The 18,670-nt window shown below is 46.2% G+C and overlaps 1 protein-coding gene across 6 annotated transcripts in view; it reads left to right on the top strand.

Moving 5' to 3' along the window:
- Window positions 1–772: 772 nt before the first annotated feature.
- Window positions 773–18,670, top strand: part of TRABD2A (TraB domain containing 2A) — a 53,589-nt gene continuing 35,691 nt past the window's right edge. For 5 of the 6 annotated variants that reach the window (XR_006200799.1, XM_042932844.1, XM_042932842.1 and 2 more), the window contains exons 1-2: window positions 773–1,063; window positions 9,826–10,386. Coding sequence is in view for 5 of the 6 variants with exons in the window: in XM_042932844.1 (XP_042788778.1) it covers window positions 956–1,063; window positions 9,826–10,386 (669 nt within the window). In the remaining variant the exon portion in view is untranslated. The remainder of the gene's footprint in view (window positions 1,064–9,825; window positions 10,387–18,670) is intronic. The other variant, XM_042932843.1, reaches the window with a different exon arrangement.

The following is an 18,670-nucleotide window of genomic DNA, read 5'->3' as shown; positions in this document are numbered from 1 at the left end:
CTGCAGTCTGGGCTGAACGTAAAGGTTGGTAAAGTGCTTGGGTAGTACTCAGGGCTTGGGTAGGAGGTGGCAGAGGCTGGGCACAGCTAGTGGCTTTGATAATTTTTTCTTCCTGAAGGCTCAATGCTGTGAATAAGGCTTTAGGGGCAGAAAGGGAGCAAGTCCATTTTGCAGGCCTCCCATGTGTACCAAACAAGATGCTTTCCATAAGCATCCTTTCCATAAGCATGTCCTCACTTAACCTTTGAAGGAGTCCTTCGAGTTTGGTGTTCACTTCCTTAATATTATTCCCCAACCCCCTTAAGACGACACCTAATGGAGTACTGGCTTTTGTGGTCCCGGATTTTAAGTGTATGCACACACAGACTATTCCCCTCTTTTAACAGACAAAACTTGTAGGCGATTTCCTTTGTTTAAATGAGCTTTCCTTTGAAAAATAGCCTGTCATTTGTTTCTTTGGTCTGTCTCTTGCAATCAAGAGCCACTCTCAGAACTGGCAGCATAAATACAGAGGTAAGGGTAGGAGCCAATGGGATTTGGCGGGGAGGTTGGAAGACAGTGCTGGGACTTCACTTTACCGTTCTGGTCGGCTCACGAGGTGGCCTGCGGCCCCGCCAGGGTTTGGGCGGGAGAAGCCTGGCCCCGGCTCCCGAGGCTGTCTCCGCGCGGGGCGGAGGGGCGGCGGGGTGGGGGTGGGAGGTCAGGGCCCGGCCCCACGTGGCCGCCGCCGCCGCCCGCTCCCCGAGCCCCGCCCGGAGGCGGCGGAGCGAACTGCAGACGGAGCAGACGAGAGGCGCGGGGCTGCCGGCGAGCGCCCCGGTCCCCCGAGCCCCGAGCGCCATGGTGGGCGCGCGGCTAGTCCGCAGCTCCGCGGCCGCCGGCTAACGGGCGGGGCGGCCACCGCTGCCTCACTCTGTCCCTCCGCGTGCGGGGCCTCCGAGCCGCCGTGGGGAGGATGAGTCCCTGGGGCTGGTTCCTGCTGCAGACCCTCTGCCTCCTGCCCACCGGCGCAGCCCCGCGGCGTGGCGCGCCTGCCTCAGCCAACTGCGAGCTCAAGCCCCAGGTAGGGCGCGCGTCGGGTGCGGGCGAGGCGGCTTCCCCGCACCTCCCCTGGGTGGTTACCTTCCCAAGCCTGCGAAGCACCGAGCCCTCGGATCCCGAGCCACCTCCCCCGGCCGCGCCTTTTTGCTGGCGCGTCCCGCCGCACCCCGGGGTCCCCTTTCTGGAGGGAGCGCAGTCCCTCGGCCGCGTGAGACCCTGTCCCCAGCTCTCGCCATTGGTCAGTGCAGCCGAAGGGAGTCCCGGCGGGGTGTCCCGGGTCTCTCCAGCCTGCTTCGCGGGCATTCGGGGACCTTGGGTGGATGAGCTAAGACCGAGCGGTGCAGGAGGGACTTTGGCACATTTACTTTGCAAGTTTGTTCTGCCTTCTCATCCTTAGCGTTTAATTTCTCCTGCTCTTACCGAAATGGTAAGAGCGCCCTGCAGCTGCTTGCTTTAACCTTCGTAGAGTCAGTGCCTGAGTTAGAAGGGATTGCGGGGAGCTGAAGCCATCCCCCTTGTTTTACCGATCTGGGAAATTGAGGCTCAGAGAGGGACATTTGTGCCCCTGGTCACAGAGCGCATTCGCGAAGTAGCCACATCTGACAACCTCGCGTTCACGCACCGGCGCTTCCTTAGACATTCTCAGGGGGCGTTTTGCAAGTGAGCGGAACCCAGCCGAGGGAGTCCCAGTGACCTGCCCCGGTCCACCTCACCCTATGGGAGCAGAAGCCGAGCAGAAATCGGACAGGTCTAGCCTGGCTCTCTTTCGAGACCAAGGTTTTCTTCTCCTGATCAGTTTTCTTATGCTCGAAATTTTCTGTCGTTCTGAAGTTCTTTTTCTGAGCTCCGTGGCGGTTGAATTTTGTGAGTTTGTATTGGTGGGTCTGATTGCTGGGTCCCCGGAGCCGGGGAGGTGATCCTAGGCCCGTCCTTCGGGTGGTCTGTGTGCCCTCGGACACCAGGGTCGCCCCACCTTCGGTGACACCTGCGCAGCATCTGGGACTGTGTCACCTCTGGCTAGTGGTAATTTTATTCATCGTCCTAACCACAGGAAAGGAGAGGGTGACCTAATTGAGGCTTCCTGGTGCAGGGGGCTAACTGGGGAGCCACACTGATTTCCTTAAGGCATCCATCCTTCCCAGCTTTCCCTCCGGCAAGCAGGAGGCGTTGTGGCTGGAGAGGGACGTCGACACCAGGGAGAGTTTCGAACTCTTGCGTTGTGGCAGCGGCGCTCGTGTTATACAAAGCAGAAAGCCATCCTTTCCTATGAAAGCAAACGTTTTTCACTTTTGCAAAATCCACTCCAAATTGTAGTGTGACGAGTGAGTCGTGATAAAGTCTGTTTCTCTTGACTCTTGAACTTGTCCTCATGGCCTTTTTATTCTCTCAGTTCTCAAACTTTTTGGTCTCAGCACCCCTCCACGTTTTAAAAAAGTACTAAGGACTCCAAAGAGCCCTTTATGTATGTGGGTTGACGGAGACATTAGTAAGACACAGGAATACATAAGCACACGTGCCATTAACAGTCACAGCAGTGACATTGGACACACCTGTAGCCTCTAGAAAGTTCTACGTGCACACCTGTGAGAGAATGACAGCGAGAGAGGAAAATACCTTATTATTATTATTTAAAAAGTTCTGACTCTACAGACTGCTTTGAAGGGCTTTGCGGACACCTACAGGTCCCGGGACCATATTTTGAAAATCTCTGAACTACTCTGGGAGCAAACGGTGTTATCCGGTGCCAAGGTCAGGTCAGTCAGTGGCAGGGCTGTATGCTTGACCTGCGCTCTGGAGAGGGCACTGTGGGTGGGTGCTCCAGGAGGTTGTGGTCTTGAGATTGTAGAGTAAAGCTCTGGAATCCAGCCTCTAACCCACTATGTAGCATTTTGTGTCCTGAGAGCTGGTTTCAACTTTCGTTAATCATTATAGAGAGAGATCTTCCACACTGGCCTGTAACATGCTTCTTCCCATACTTCCACCTGATCTTTGCTCAAATTCTTTCACAGAGACCCTTCCTGATTATCTATGAATGATTATGTCAAACCCCTGACCCACCTGCCCTCTTACCTGCCTTTCCTGCTTCATTTCTCATTGTAGCACTTAACTGATAAAAATGTGTTTGCTGCGGCTCTCCTAGCCCCTGTAATCTTCATCGGGGTTGGAATTTTTGTCTGTTTGTTTTGCTGCTGCATCCCCAGTGCTTAGAAGAGTGCCTGGCCACCGTAGACGCTCGATAAATATTTCTGGGATGAAAAGTGTCACCTGGAGCCCACTGACTCACTTTGGTATCCATTCCAGCTGGTCTGCTGAACTGTACTTTAGGAAAAGTGCCATTACCACAGGTCGCGGGAGGCTGGGACGGGAGGAGCTAGCTGAGGGGTGCGGCCCTAAGGGACTTAGCCCACGTGACATAAGTTGTCACTGTGCTCCTTTGTTTCACTGCATGGATTACAGATGTGTGTGTTAAAATCTCCAGTGATTCAACGGACAGAACTCGTAGCTTCTTGTGTCTGTCATCCATGGCCACCCATGCCTTTTTCTTTTAGGTTTAGAAGGGACATGTTGATAGTGTTTTTATTCTATTGAACCATAGTGTTAAATCACATGGCTTCATCCGTCTGGTAGCACGTGGTGGCCACAATTATGTTGAAATGAGGTAGTAGAACAATTTTGTTCTTTTTCTGTTGTGGAGACAAGACAGCCCTACCCCTGAGGGTGTCAGTATAAGGGGGACCGGGGCAGTGGCACCCATATGACCGGTGCAGCGGCCCGGGGGCTGGTGGGCAAAGGCAACGTGAGAGCTCCTTGGCCGTAAGCCCTGAAGACTTTTCTTTGAGCTTGTGCTCTACCCAAGGCCTGCCTGGTAGGGCACTGTCAGTAGTCGTCGGGGATGGTTGCTGGTGCAGAATGGGAGAGACAGTGCCTACTTGGTCAGAACAGAACTCTATTTGTTGAAGGAGCTCTACAAGACGAGGAGCATTTCCTTCAGAACACTTTAAAACCCCTGGCTTGAAAAAGAGGAAAAGCCCCCCCCCCCCCCCCCCCCCCCACCCATGTTGTGTTACTTTGAAAAGACAGGATAGGGAAAGGTGGCAGTCTGAGGATTTAAAAATGTTGGTGTGGATCTATTTGGGCAGGTCCTGGGGCTAGGGAAGGGGAGCTGGACAGAGCCTCTGTAGATTCCGAGTCAGGGAGCACTCCTGTGCAGCTGTGCACCCACTAGGGTATTCATGGAGAAAGAAACTAGGAGACCAAGTAAAGTGTATTGCATGTTAAGGTCACATAATGTGATGTTTCAGACCCAGGGCTCAGGACCCAGTCTGCCTGGCTTCAAATCCACTTAGCCACTGCGGGACCTTGGGTATCATCATAAACCTCTCAAGGGCTCAGTTTCTGCACGTGGCAACGGCTAGCATCTTAATTAGTTGAGTATCTTCTTAGTGCCTTTCTTCCCATTTGCTCCTGAATGGGCAGGCTTTCGTCCCCACCGTGCCACTAAATTGTTCTTGCTTCGGCCCCAGTGTCTTCAGTGTTGTTCCATCCAGAGACCAGTTCTCAAAGCCTTGACTCATTTGGCTCATCAGCCACACTGAACCCCTTGCTTACATTGTCCTCCTTGAAGCACTGTCTTTGGTTGGCTTCCTACTCTTGATTTGCCAGTGACCTCGATGACCACATCTCTCATTCTCTTTTGCTGGCTGCTCTTCTTTCCCTTGACTTCGCAAGGTTAGATTATTTCTAGACCTTTTCCCTCCTAAATTACACTGGGCTCCTTGGAGATCTCATTCAGTCCCATGGCTTTAAATAACACATCTAAATGGTGACAGTACCTTGTTTTTAACCTCTGGCGCAGGCCTCTCCCAAAGTCCAGATTCATGCATCCGTCTACCAGCTCGACCTCCCCACTTGGTTGTCTGCTTCACATCTCGACTCAGCAGAGCCCAAGCCAGACTTCCAACCTTCCCCTCTGATCCCGTTTCATCTGCTCTCTCCTCTATCTTGGTTGATGGCAACTTTGTCCTTTGAATTAACCAACTCATCAGCAAGTCCCATTAGCTCTAGCTTCCAGACTATATCCAGAACATGATCACATTTCAGTTCTGTCACAACCACTGTGTTCTCATGCTTGGATTGTTTTGGTAACTTCCTGACTGACTTTCTTTCATTTGCCCTCATCCCTCTCTAGTCTGTTCGTCACGGTCGCCAGGGTGACCCTGTTCAGGATCAGCTCACACTGCCCCTCTCACAAACAGCTCTGGTGTGGCCTGGCCTTACTCACCACTCTGACTTCTCCTCCTGCTTTCCTTTTCCTTCATCCTGCTGCAGTTCTGATGATGTCCTCGCTAACACCTTTCTGCTTCAGGGCCTTTGCACTGCTGTTCCCTCCTCTTGGAGGGAAGGCTCTTCTCTCAGATAGATATCCCCCTGATTTGCACTCTTAACCTCTTTCACAGCAAGATAAATCTCCTACCAGATGTTCAGTGATTTTGTGTATTTATTGAGAGAGAAAGAGACAGAGAGAGAGAGAGAGAGAGTGCACATGAGCGAGAGAGGGGCAGAGAAAGAGGGAGAGAGAGAATCCCAAGCAGGCTCCATGCTGTTAGCACAGAGCCCGATGTGGGGCTCGAACTCATGAAACCATGAGACCATGACCTGAGCTGAAAGCAAGCATTGGAGGTGTAACTGACTGAGCCACTCAGGTGCCCCCATTCAGTGATTTTCTGATCACCGTATTTAAGACTGAGTATCTCCTCCGCCAGTACTCCCTGCTCATGTTCTCCACAACAGATATCATGGACATACCCGAGGCGGGTACCTGTTTTTCACTCACCGTTGTATTTCTAGTGCCCTAGAATGCCCCAGTGTCTCATGCCTACAACAGTGGCTGGCATGTATAAGCACAGCCTAAAGAATTGTGGAACGTGTGCACGTTGAACGCATGTCGTAGGAGCATTCATATGCAATGCTTAGATCGTCTCTGGCGCACAGTGAATATGTGATAACAGCCGCTGTTCTTAGTGTCCTTACTGTTATTACATGGCTGGATGCCAGCACCTGAGTCTTGTTTGTTTGCTTTTAATTTTTTTTAACGTTTATTTATTTATTAAAAATTTTTTTTTGACATTTATTTATTATTGAGAGACAGAAAGAGACAGAGCATGAGAGGGGCAGAGAGAGAGGGAAGCACAGAATTGGAAGCAGGCTCCAGGCTCTGAGCTGTTAGCACAGAGCCCGACGCGGGGCTCGAACTCACGGACTGCAAGATCATGACCTGAGCCGAAGTCGGCTGCTTAACTGACTGAGCCACCCAGACACCCCTGTTTGTTTTTTAAATATGAGCTGTTTTCAGCAAAAAGATCGTACAGCAACTCTATTTCTAGACTAATACTAATCGAAAAGGCAGCAATAAATAAATAAATAAAAATGGATACGTATAGTTGAATAGATTTTGTTTAAAGAGAAGTGTAGATATTTTGAGGTAGGATGAGACTTTAGGGAGACTAAAGGCAGTGGGTAAAACAAAGCAAAACCAAACCAAAATGAAACCACGCCTTCCACTCTGCCTACCCCCCAATCTCAGCCGTGATCTTGCAGTATGGACTGGATTTTCCTGGGAATATATGTATTTAATATCAAAAGCTCCTAGCAGATGAAAATGAGTTAGGTGTCCATGGTTTTAATAATAACATTTTAGCTCTTGACTGTGTCTCCTGGTTGGAAAGTGGGTATACGTCCTTTGGGAGGCGCTGTAACTTGTGTGAGCAGATCCATTGTATAGGTTTGTGGTGCCCAGACATATCACCATTCAGGGCCCTTCAGTTATCGTTTCTTCCCAATAAAGTGAACAAATAAACCAAACTCCAAACTAAACCTCTACCTGGAAGGCTGCCTCTACCAAACCAGTTACATTTACAGGTAATTATTTTGTTATCAATTTTTTTTTATTTGAGAGAGAGAAAGAGAGAGAGAGAGAGAGAGAGAGAGAGCACAAGCCAGGGAGAGGGGCAGAGGGAGAGAGAGAGGGAGAAGCAGGTTTCACGTTCAGCTCATAGCCCAATGTGGGGCTCAATACAGGGCTCGACTTGGGGCTTGATCCTACAACCCTGGGATCGTGACCTGAGCTGAAATCAAGAGTTGGATGTTCAGCCAACTGAGCCACCCAGGTGCCCTTTGTTACCCGTTTTAAATGAACCAAAGCCATAACTGTCAGTCTCGGCTTTTGATTAGCATCTAGTTAACCAGTGTTTTTCTACCGGCTTGATGTAATTCTAACAGTGAGACACTGGACTGCTTAATTAGTTTTGGCAGCCATTGTTTTAGATGTAGAGTTTCCATTTGGCTTTTTGATGTGCTTAAATAACCCTGGGACATTCGTTACTCCATAAGCAGATGCCTGAGGGTTGGCTGGAGACCCTGGACGCAATTCCTCTCCTAATATTAATTCAATCATTAATAGGTATTAGAAATACATTCTTTCTCTCATTTCTTCATTCACTTAACAATTACCTACCTAGTTTGTTTATTCCCATAACCTATGACAAGTTCTGTTATCTAACTCCTAAAGATGAAGAAATTGAGGTACAGAGAAATGAAGTGGCTTTTAAAAATCTCGGTGGGGTAGCTGAAATAGAAGCAGAATTTAGGCTTCTTTCACCCATTTGTGTGTTTTTAAAAAGGTGGGTGTGGGAGTAGAACTGTAACTTAAATACTTAAAAAATTCTTTTTAATGTTTATTTATTTTTGAGAGATAGAGAGAGAGAGAGAGCACAGCAGGGGAGGGGCAGAGAGAGGAAGACAGAGGATCCAAAGTGGGCCCTTCACTGACAGCAGAGAGCTCAATGGGGGGCCTGAACTCACGAACCATGAGATCGTGACTAGTGCCAAAGTTGGATGCCTAACCGACTGAGCCACCCAGGCACCCTGCAATTTAAATACTTAACAAAAAACAAGGTCACAGGCTGGGGACTAGTGAGATATGTTCTGTTTGGCTTGCATGGTGTATAAGAAAATGGAGGTTCCATTTTCCAATTGGAATATTTTATTTAAACTCGGGATTTCTAGTTGCTTTTGAAAAGCCCATTCTGGAGCACCGGACCTATTCCCATGTGGCTCAGGCTGCTTATAGCCAATCACCTTTATCCAGAGCTGTGAGCTCATTTGCTACTGATCTTCCCTGCCCCCCGCCCATTATCTCACCCCCAGGCCTTGTGTTTACCTGTCCACCTCTGCCTTCTGGGTGGTCAGAAGGTGGCAGGGGAATGGGAGGAGAAGAGGTTGAAGCCTGTGAGAATGGGGAATGGGGCCCCTGTATCAACCAGCTCTCATCTGTCTTAGATTTTGAGATTCTGTGTAACATATCATTTGAAGACAAGTTGCTGTAGCTTCAACAATGAACATACAAATGCAAACACACCTGATCCTCATTGTTTGCAGGTTTCACATTTGTGAATTAGGCTACTTTCTACAATTGATCAATAACCCCAGTGCCTGTGGCACTTTCATGGGCAGACATGTGCCTGATGCACACACTGCCAGCTGAGGTGGAATAAATTGATACAGTGCTCTCTTTCAGCTCTCAAACAAGTAAAGAGTGAGTAAGTGTCCTTTTGGTGATCTACTTAATGCTACATTTTTTTTTCTTTTTTTTTGCATTTTTGTGGCGATCTCTCTGTTTAAAATAACCAGGCATAGATAGTATCGAGTGTTCCTAAGCACAAGGAGGCTGTGACGTGCCTCAGGGAGAAAATGTATGTGTTAGATGAGCTTCGTTCAGGAATGAGTTGTCATGCTGTTGGCTGTGAGTTCAATGTCAGTGAATCAGCAACATGTATTAAATAAGGTGTTTTTCAACAGAGCACATATAAAACAAGGTTATGCATTTATCTGTTGATGAACATTTTGTGACCAGAGGCTTGTAGGAACCTAACCCTTGGATTTCTCCTAGGAGCAGTGCTTCATTGTTTGGTACTTCAGTGTTTGTGATGACTTTGTAGAACATAACGGTGACAATAATGAAAACTGATTGTGAGCTGAAACTCCACAGTACAGGAGAACATCACACTTAAAAGACTGCTGAAATTAAAGCCTTTTGTAAAGGGAATGTATTCCATTTCTTTTCTGTAAACCCGGATTTTCACATTTCTGGGTTGCTTGGTTCATGGTTCACTTCATATCTGACTTTATGACTTGAAGTCCTCGAGGGCTGCCCTGTGCCCTTCTTTGTCCAGGGTCTGTTACTAAACAGACACTTTGTAAATGCCTGCTGTTGAAACTGAGCTACTCAGGGGCAAAGGGCACGATGGCTTGGCCTCGGGTGGATGTGTACCACTGCTCAGCCTGGAAAACCACTGGGAGAGAATGGGCAGCCGTGGAGAGCCACTGCTTCTGGGAACGTTGGACTTGAGATCTGAAGAAGCAGACACAATCAGTCTGCCTGCCCGGGAGGCAACAGTGTCTCCTCAGGTGTCCCCTCATCGGTACCAGCTGTGTCCTCAGAATCCCTTGAGAGTCCCCGCCTTATCTCCTGCCCCGTTCATTGCTAGGGCAAACGTAAAGACTGCTATCACTTTTTCAACTCTAATCAACACTTTGGGGGGACAAAGGGAAAAGGCTGCATGGAGAACTCCTGCTGCTGGCAGGTGAATCTACCTGGACTCCAAAGTCTAAATCATTCTTTGATCATTTTCCTCTCGCAGTGTGACTCCTCTCTCCCGTTCGTTTTCTCCTCCCAGCTTTCTGACTCTACGTATCATGACTTAATGGCCTTTCTTTTCCCTTCAGCAGAGTGAATTGAATTCCTTCTTGTGGACCATAAAGCGAGATCCGCCATCTTACTTCTTTGGCACGATCCACGTTCCATACACCCGGGTTTGGGACTTTATCCCGGACAACTCCAAGGAGGCTTTTCAGCAGAGCAGCATTGTGTACTTTGAGCTGGACCTCACGGACCCCTACACTATCTCGGCCCTCACCAGCTGTCAGATGCTGCCGCAGGGCGAGAACCTCCAGGACGTGCTCCCCAGGGACATCTACTGCCGCCTCAAGCGCCACCTAGAGTACGTCAAGCTCATGATGCCCTCGTGGATGACCCCAGACCAGCGTGGCAAGGGGCTCTATGCGGACTACCTCTTCAACGCCATCGCGGGGAACTGGGAGCGGAAGAGGCCCGTCTGGGTGATGCTCATGGTCAACTCCCTGACCGAAGTGGACATTAAGTCCCGGGGGGTGCCTGTCTTAGACCTGTACCTTGCCCAGGAGGCTGAGCGGCTGAGGAAACAGACTGGGGCCGTGGAAAAGGTGGAAGAGCAGTGCCATCCACTGAATGGGCTGAACTTTTCACAGGTAAGACTCTCTTTGCAAGAAGGACTTGGCATTTGATTGTGTGTGAGTTCACTGACTTATAATATAGGAGATGGTTCAGAAGGACAGTTGATCTGAAACTTGTCTTTGCTCAAGAATGTTATTCAGAGGGTTAAAAAATAAGCCATAGAGCCAGTTATATCGTTTGTGTGTGTGTTACTGAGAGAGAAGAGGGGTTTTTTTCTTGTCATCCCAAAAAGTATTGACATACCTTAGTCACTTGTTTTAATTCAGGTCATTCATTAAGAAACTGCTTTGATGGGCATTGAGGAGGGCACTTGTTGGGATGAGCCCTGGGTGTTGTATGTAAGCGACGAATCATGGGAATCTACCCCCAAAACCAAGAGCACACCGTATACACTGTATGCTAGCCAATTTGACAATAAATTATTAAAAAGAAAAAAGAAGCTGATTTGAGGGGCACCTGGGTGGCTCAGTCGGGTAAGCACCCGACTCTTAATTTCAGCTCAGGCCATGATCTTGTGATTTGTGAGTTTGAGTCCTGTATGGGGCTCTGCACTGACAGTGTGGAGCCTACTTGGGATTGTCTCTCTCTGCTCCTCCCCCCTCTCAAAATAAATAAACTTAAAAAAAATCTATTTTTTTAAAGTTTATTTTTATTGTGCGTGTGTATGTGTGTGAGAGAGAGAGAGAGGAGAGAAAGGGACAGAGAGAGGGGGAGAGAGAGAGAGAGAGAGAGAGAGAGAGAGAGAGAGAGAGAGAATCCCAAGCAGGCTCTGTACTGTCAGTGCAGAGTCTGATGCAGGGCTCGAGCCACCCAAGTGCCCCTAAAAAATCCATCCTTATTTATTTATTTTTTAAAAAGAAGCCGCATTGAGAGTATGTGGACAATGTGAATGTCAGACTGACTATCACAGGGTATGGCCTGGTTTGAAAATAATACTGGGCATGGCTGTTTTAGGTCACATTGGTCCCTTTGAGATCATTGCTGTCCCTGTTCAGGACCCTGCCCCTAGGGTATTCCTTTTGTAAGGCAGAGTTATATTCCTGTTTTCTGTCATTTATAGCCCCTCCCTCAGGACATTGGAATTTAGGTTCATATTCAAGAAGTTCTTCATTTCTCATAAGACAAGTAGCACTTTATTAAAGTGCCATTGTTTAATCGTTTTGGTGAAATTTGTTGTTGATGTTTTATAGCAGATTAGATACTTCTGGGGACAAATGAGAATTTTGCAATGTGAAATAAGTATTTTTTACTTAAAAATTTTTTTAATTGAGGTATAGTTGACATATAGTATTACATTAGTTTCAGGTATACAACATAGTGATTCGACAATTATATATGTTACTAAATGTTCACCCCAATAAGTATGGTTACCATGTGACCATACAAAGTTGTTACAATATTATTGACCATATTGAAATAAGTATTCTTGTTTTGCAGATATTCTCAGTGGTTGGCCTTGGGATGTTGGTCCTCAGAATAAAAGGACTTAGCATATCTAGGTCTTAGCAGATCTTGAAATGCTGAACTTGGGTTGTTACTTAAAGAACTTAAGGACATTCAACAGCCTAAAAATAGTGTTCCTGAATTGATAATAAAATCTGTAGGGAATTTAACTTACCTTGCTAAGAGTATATATTAAAAAATACTCAGGTAGTAAAATATAGTATTTTTTTGGCACACTGAGATTTATAGACAAGATAAGGGACCAGTAATTCTCTGTATCTATCTCCTGGGGGAGTTTTCTCACATTATTTTGGAAACCTAAGAAGCTGATATTCTAACTTTTTCAATGTTTGCATTTATTATTATTTTAAAAGTTTATTTATTTATTTTGGGGGTGCCTGGGTGGCTCCGTTGGTTAAGCATCAGAATTCAGCTCAAGTCATGGTCTCCTGGTTGGTGAGTTCGAGCCCCACATTGGGCTCCATTCTGACAGTGTGAAGCCTGCTTGGGATTCTCACTGTCTCCTCTCTCTCTGCCACTCCCCTTCTCATGCTTTCTCTCCCCTCAAAATAAATAAATAAACAACTTTTAAAAAGTTCATTTATTTTAATTTTATTTTACATTTATTTATTTTTGATAGAGAGAGACAGAGCACAAGTGGGGAAGAGGCAGAGAGAGGAGACACAGAATCCAAAGCAGGCTCCAGGCTCCGAGCTGTCAGCACAGAGCCCGATGTGGGGCTGGAACTCCCAAACCGCGAGATCATGACCTGAGCCGAAGTCAGATGCTTAACTGACTGAGCCACCCAGGAGCCCTATTATTCATTTTGAGAGAGGGAGAGTGTGAGCAGAGGAGGGGCAAAGAACTGCGAGGGAGAGAGAGAGAGAGACAGAGAGAGAAAGAAAGAGAGAGAGAATCCCAAGCAGGTTCCATGATGTCAGTGGAGAGCCAGACAAGGGTCAACCTCACCAACCGTGAGATCATGACCTGAGCTGATATCAAAAGTCGGATGCTTAACCAACCAAGCCATCCAGGCGTCCAATGTCTGAACTTAATACAATGTTTTGTAAAAGGATAGTGCTTTGATCTAAAGTCTTATTGATTTTGACCATACAAGTTTGGAATCTATGACCATTTTTGCTTGGGCTTAAGCCCTCTTTCAAACTTCAAACTGGGAGGGGAAAAGGCTTGGCGGTAAATATATATCTGCTTGGCAGATAATATATCTCAAGATACCCTCAAAAGTATCTTTGAGGGAAGGTGTGTAGCACCATCTCTTAAGATAATACATTTAAGAGATATTTTAGGGCATGTAGTTATATACTAGAGTCATTTTGATTTCATAACACCTTCTTAACGTTCAGGTAGGTATTTAGTATTTATAAACTATTTTTTTTATAAGAACTTAAGGTTAAGCTAGTGAGGTTAAAGTTGTTTAAATTTAGGAGGAAAAATTATGACATTCCTAAAACTTTTTTTTTTGGTTGGGGGTGTGTAACTTCCTGTGTTTCATTTATAAACAGTAAAATACAACCTTAGTGAACAGATCAATGACACTTGACATATACCTATATCCACTACTCAGATCGATTTATTGAACATTTCCATCACCCCAGAAAGTTAGTATCAAGTTTTTCCTGCAGCATAACTATACAGAAAAGTGCACCTGCTGAATTTTCACAAACACAGTCATGTGCCCAGCACTCAGGGCCAGGGCGGGAAACAGCAGCACTGGCTCCCCCGAAGCCCCTTGACCCCGATGTCTACTCCTTCCCCACACACCCCCAACCAGTCCCAGAGCCATTGTTCTGAAAGTCCTTGAGCATAAATTAGTTTGACTGTTTCAGAATTTCACATAAATGGAATTACGCAGTATGCTTCCTTTAGAGGTCTTGGCTTCTTTCGCTTAGCAATACCCTTGTGATTCACCATGTTGGTTGCTGTGTGTAGTTAGTTGTCCATTGTTCATTCTCGCTACTGTGAGGAATTGAAGAATTCCAGCAGAGGCTTTGGGGTGGAGCCTGCTGGAGTCTCCCTTCTCAGTAAGTCCAGAGAACAGTAAGATCATCTGCATTCAATTTGATAGAAGACGAGCCTAACTCATTCCTTTGTTCCATTTCTTCTGCTCCATTTGAGGAGTGGTTGGTTCCTTCCTCCTTGTTCTCTGTAGCTCTGAAGAAGGACGTTGGTGCCTGATTGCAAGGTGAGAGGGGGAGATGGCCAGGCCCACAGGCTCCTGAGCTACCTCTCCAACCAGCTGCCAGGAAGATGCAGAGGAGAGCGGGTCTTCCTTGAGGCCTGGGAGGAGCCCTGTGGGCCTCAGCTTCAGAGCTCCCACCCTCCTCTTGGATTGTAGGTTAGAGGCAGCTGGAGACTGAGGCATGGCTGAAGCTGGAGCGCTGTTCTGTGGGAGAAGCAGTGAACCCAGAGCCAGATGTGCTGGGGTGAGAATTCCTGCACCATCACCAGCATGAGACTTTATGCTGTCCCCTTAACTTCTCTGAACTTTGTTTTCTCATCTTTAAATGGGGAAAATAATATTTGCCCTCCCATCCTGTTGTCAGAAGCAAATAAAACAGTAAATTGGAAAATCATAAATACTATACAGATACAGAGGGAAAGAACCAACATGCAATGCCTTCTGTGAGCCAGGCCTCATTGGTAATATTGCATTTAATCTTCAGAACTTTACAGGATGGGTAGTGTCATCCTTGTTTTATAGATGAGAAAACTGAAGCTTAGTGGGATTAAGAGACTTGCCCATGATTACATAGCTAACAGATGGAGGAATTTGTGTTTGATTCCAGAAATGTGGAAGGTCATGGTGACTTTGAGTCTCCAACAGGTGTGGTGGTCAGTGTGAGACTCTGGGGTTTGGAGTCGCAGTGGAGGTTTCTGGACTTCCATTGTCTAACTCATTAACAACTGGCCACATGAGGCTCACTTTTGAGCACTTGAAATATGGCTGTGACTGAGGAAGTGAATTAAAGTTTAAAAACTGATAATTGATTCAATTATTATTCTAATAATTGTGTTTGGAACAACTTGGGCATGTGGATCTCCTTTCTCGACTATAAATTTTATGAAAATGAACTACAGATCAAGTGTTTTTGATGAAAATTTAGTGTCCAAATTGAGATGTCAATTGAGTGGAAGATATGTAACAGATTCTGAAGACTAAGTATGGCTAAAGAATGAATAACTTTTTCTATTGATTACAGGCTGAGATGATACTACTTTGGATGTAAAGTATTTCTTTTTTAATGCAGCTGCTGGAAAATTTAAAATCAGATGTGTGGTTCACACTATCTTTCTGTTGGACAGTGTTGATCCAGACTGATTCTGGATGAGTGTGTCTGAGGCTGATCCACTTGGAGGCCATGCTGCCTATGATGGGTCCCATGGCTGTTCCTTTGCCTGCGTACCTAGTCAGGGCTCGACACTGGGGAGCTTCTAAATGCCTATGGCTGCCCCTTCTAGTGTAACTGGCCTGGGGTCAGCTTTTTTCTATTGACTTGTGATGCTCTGTGTTTTTAGCGTATCAGTGCAGACACATACGTACACACGGACCCACGCCCGTATGCACGTACCTTCTGTTTCTGCACTTTCTATTTTGTTCCATGGATCTGTTTGCTTGTTTCTGTATCAATATCACATTCTTAGTGACTGGATTTAAATCTTTGATAATGATGTCACTTTCTTTAATGATTTTTAAAATCATTTTGATTATGATTTTTTAACTTCCAGATCAATATGGGAAGAACTGACATTTTTCCTCATGTTAAGTCAACTAATCCGTGGACATGCTAGCCTTTCCATTTATCTGATTATATTTTAATCTTTTCTTATTTTGTAGAATTCTTGATTTAGATTTTGCTCAAGTCATAAGTTTATGCATTATGTTTAATAAGAATTTTGCTGGTGTAAAGACTCTCTTTGCAATATATTTTCTATCTGGTTACTAAGTTTTATACCAGTTTAACTACTGAGTTGAAATCGTGTATTCTAACAATGGTAGTTGATCCTCTTGCTTTCGTAGTGACCAGAAATAGAACTGATAAATAATTATTTTGTCTCCACCTTTCTGCAGTTGGTCTCGTTTCTTTTTCTTGCCTTGATGTGTTGGTTAGGATACCTAGGACAGCATTAGGTAGTAGTAATAAAAAAGGGCATTCTTTCTTTCTCTAACTTGAAGGAGAATGGCTTTACTATTTCACCATTAAATATGATGCTGGTAGTTGATTAGTCTTTCTGATATGAATGAAATGTCCTTGGATTTCTGTTTTACTAGAATTTTATCAGAAGCACTTGTTATTAGTGGAAGCAGTTTTTGAGTTTTATTAAGATCTTTTTTTGTCTGATTTTTTAAAAAAATTGAGATGTAATTGACATGTAACATTAGTTTCAGATGTATGACATAATGATTCAATGTTTGTAAGCACTGTGCAACGATCACAATAAGTCTAATTAACATCTGTCATCGTACATAGTTACAAACCTTTTTTTCTTGTGATAAGGACTTTTAAGATCTGTTCTCTTAGCAACCTTCAGTGATGTCTTGATCTTATGGCTTTCTTTGTTCCTCTATCTATAGACTTATCCCTGCCCAGCTGGCCCTAAACTTCAAACACCAGGGTGTGAGTTTACTAGGAGTTATTCTCTTAAGCCACCCGTTCCTATATTCATTTAGTCAACACATCCATTGATTTCCTGCTGAGCATGGTGCCATGTAAAAAGAGTAAGATGTAATCTGGTTGTTGCTTCCCAGAACTTGAGGTCTTTATGATAACAGGCGATCAGCTTCTCGAGGCAGGATTCATCACTGTTTTCCTAGGACTTAGCACCATAGCCTGCCCTTAGTAGATGCTTTGTGAGCTTCTGTGTGGAAAATGACCGAAGTCCTCTCTCTGTTCTAGATCCTTTGACTTTTCCTACTTCTCCCCCTTCACCTCTCCCTTACTACCTGAGAGCTAATTGTTCCCTTCAGCGATCTGGATTTGGCATAAGGGAAGGGATGCTTCCTTCCTGTCCGTGGATTTGCTCTTGCCATCTCAGGGCAGATGCCTGCTTCCCGTTTCAGTATGGAGTCAGGTTACGATGCCTGTTCTCGTTCACCCAGAGTTTGTGTCTGCTTGGTGTTAGCAGCTGCACTGCCATTCCTTATGTGCAGAAAGCAATTGAACTTGCAGCCGGAGGCTTAGTGATGCAGGGCTCACCTGTGAGTCCCCTCCCTTCCTTCCCAGCTGCAGAGGTGGGTTCACATTAGAGACTTAAAGAATTCCCTAGAGAAATGATCTTTCTAAATCCTATTTCCACAGCCACACACCACCAGGCATCTGTGCACAAGCTGTAGGCATAGGGTGCCGTCTGTCTGCTTCCTTTGAGGGATTGACCAGAACAAATCTGTCTGACCACAGGATTCTTCTGCCAACTTCCCAGTGATGGACTGGATGTCACTGTGGACTGGGGTGGGAATTCGGGACAGCCCCAGTCTTCTCAGCATTAGAGTCTGTCCCTTGGGACCTGGCCACATCTGTGTTTGGAGTCTGAGTCACGGAATCCAAGAGTTAATATGAGCCAAGCCCGTAGGTCCGGGTTTGCCCTCTGCTTCCACATGTAAAGCCTGCATCTTTGAGCTTTTCGTATCCTGACCTACTGAAGTCAGTTGGATGTAAAAGTCTGTTGTAAACCCCAGAGTGCTCTTCAGATGATGCATAAGCATGCTAATGATCTGAATTGCTGTTGTACAGAATCATTTCTGTTACTGTTTACTCTTGCCAATAGATGGCACTAACATATTTCATATTTGCCTTTTCACCTGTCACTTCTGCTGTCCCTTTCAGTAGTAGGTGTCACTGCTGGTTTTTGCCCTGTACCCCTAGGACCCTAACAACTCGCTTTGCTAAAAAGCCTTTCTTCCCCCCCCTGCCCCCCCCAAAAAAAAGTGAAACCTTAAACACTGGTTTGGGCCCAGTGGTTTTTCGAGTGTTATGAAAAAGTGCATTTCTTGAGTCACAGTTTTGGGGTGTTGGGAAGATGGGGATTTTTCTTCTTTGGAGCAAGTTCTCTTTAGGTGGATCAGTTACAGGGTGCCTGGATGGCTCAGTTGGTTAATCATCTGACTCTTGATTTCAGCCCAGGTCATGATCTCACAGTTGTAAGATCGAGCCCCCAATTGGGCTCTGTGCTGGGTGTAGAGCCTGCTTAAGATTCTCTCTCTCTCTCTCTCTCTCTCTCTCTCTCTCTCTCTCTCTCTCCCTCTCTCTCTCTCTCAAAAAAAAAAAAAAAAAATAGATGGATCAGTTATCTAATAGAAGAAACCATGGCTCTAGGATGGGGCTCTGTCCCAGGCAGGGCAGAGTGATGGAGGCAGCCCCTGGCAGGGCAGATTTCTAGAAAGATGCCATCCATGTGTCTCCATCTCAGGCTATTAAGGGCCAGGTGGATGTAGGAGAGGTATGAGCTGGGGAGGCACTTGCTGGTCTGAGAAAGCCTCCTGAGGATGTAGGGTCAACATTCCTTAGGAGGGTGTGGACCCGCCAGGGCTAGGATAGCCCAATCCTAGGAAAGCCTGGGGATACCTTGTTTTGTACTTTGTAGGCCTCTCCACAGGTCCCTGTGCCCAGAGGCCACGGCAAGAGTGCCATGGTGCATCAGCAAGCAGAGGCCCCGCTGGGGTCACTTTCCTGTTGGAATAAACCTGGTGTAGGGCCAGGGGTCTTGTAGAGACTAGGCAGGGCTGGCCTGGGCTCCCCAGTTTCCTGTTTTCTCCCCCTAAGTACTAACCAAGCCCAACCCCGCTTAGCTTCTGAGATCAGATGAGATTGGGCGTCTTCAGGGTGGTATGGCTGTAGA

This window comes from Panthera leo, chromosome A3 (assembly GCF_018350215.1).
Source record: "Panthera leo isolate Ple1 chromosome A3, P.leo_Ple1_pat1.1, whole genome shotgun sequence".
Lineage (NCBI taxonomy): Eukaryota > Metazoa > Chordata > Mammalia > Carnivora > Felidae > Panthera > Panthera leo.
The sequence above is the reverse complement of the archived record's forward strand: the minus strand, read 5'-3'. Positions and strand labels throughout refer to the sequence as shown.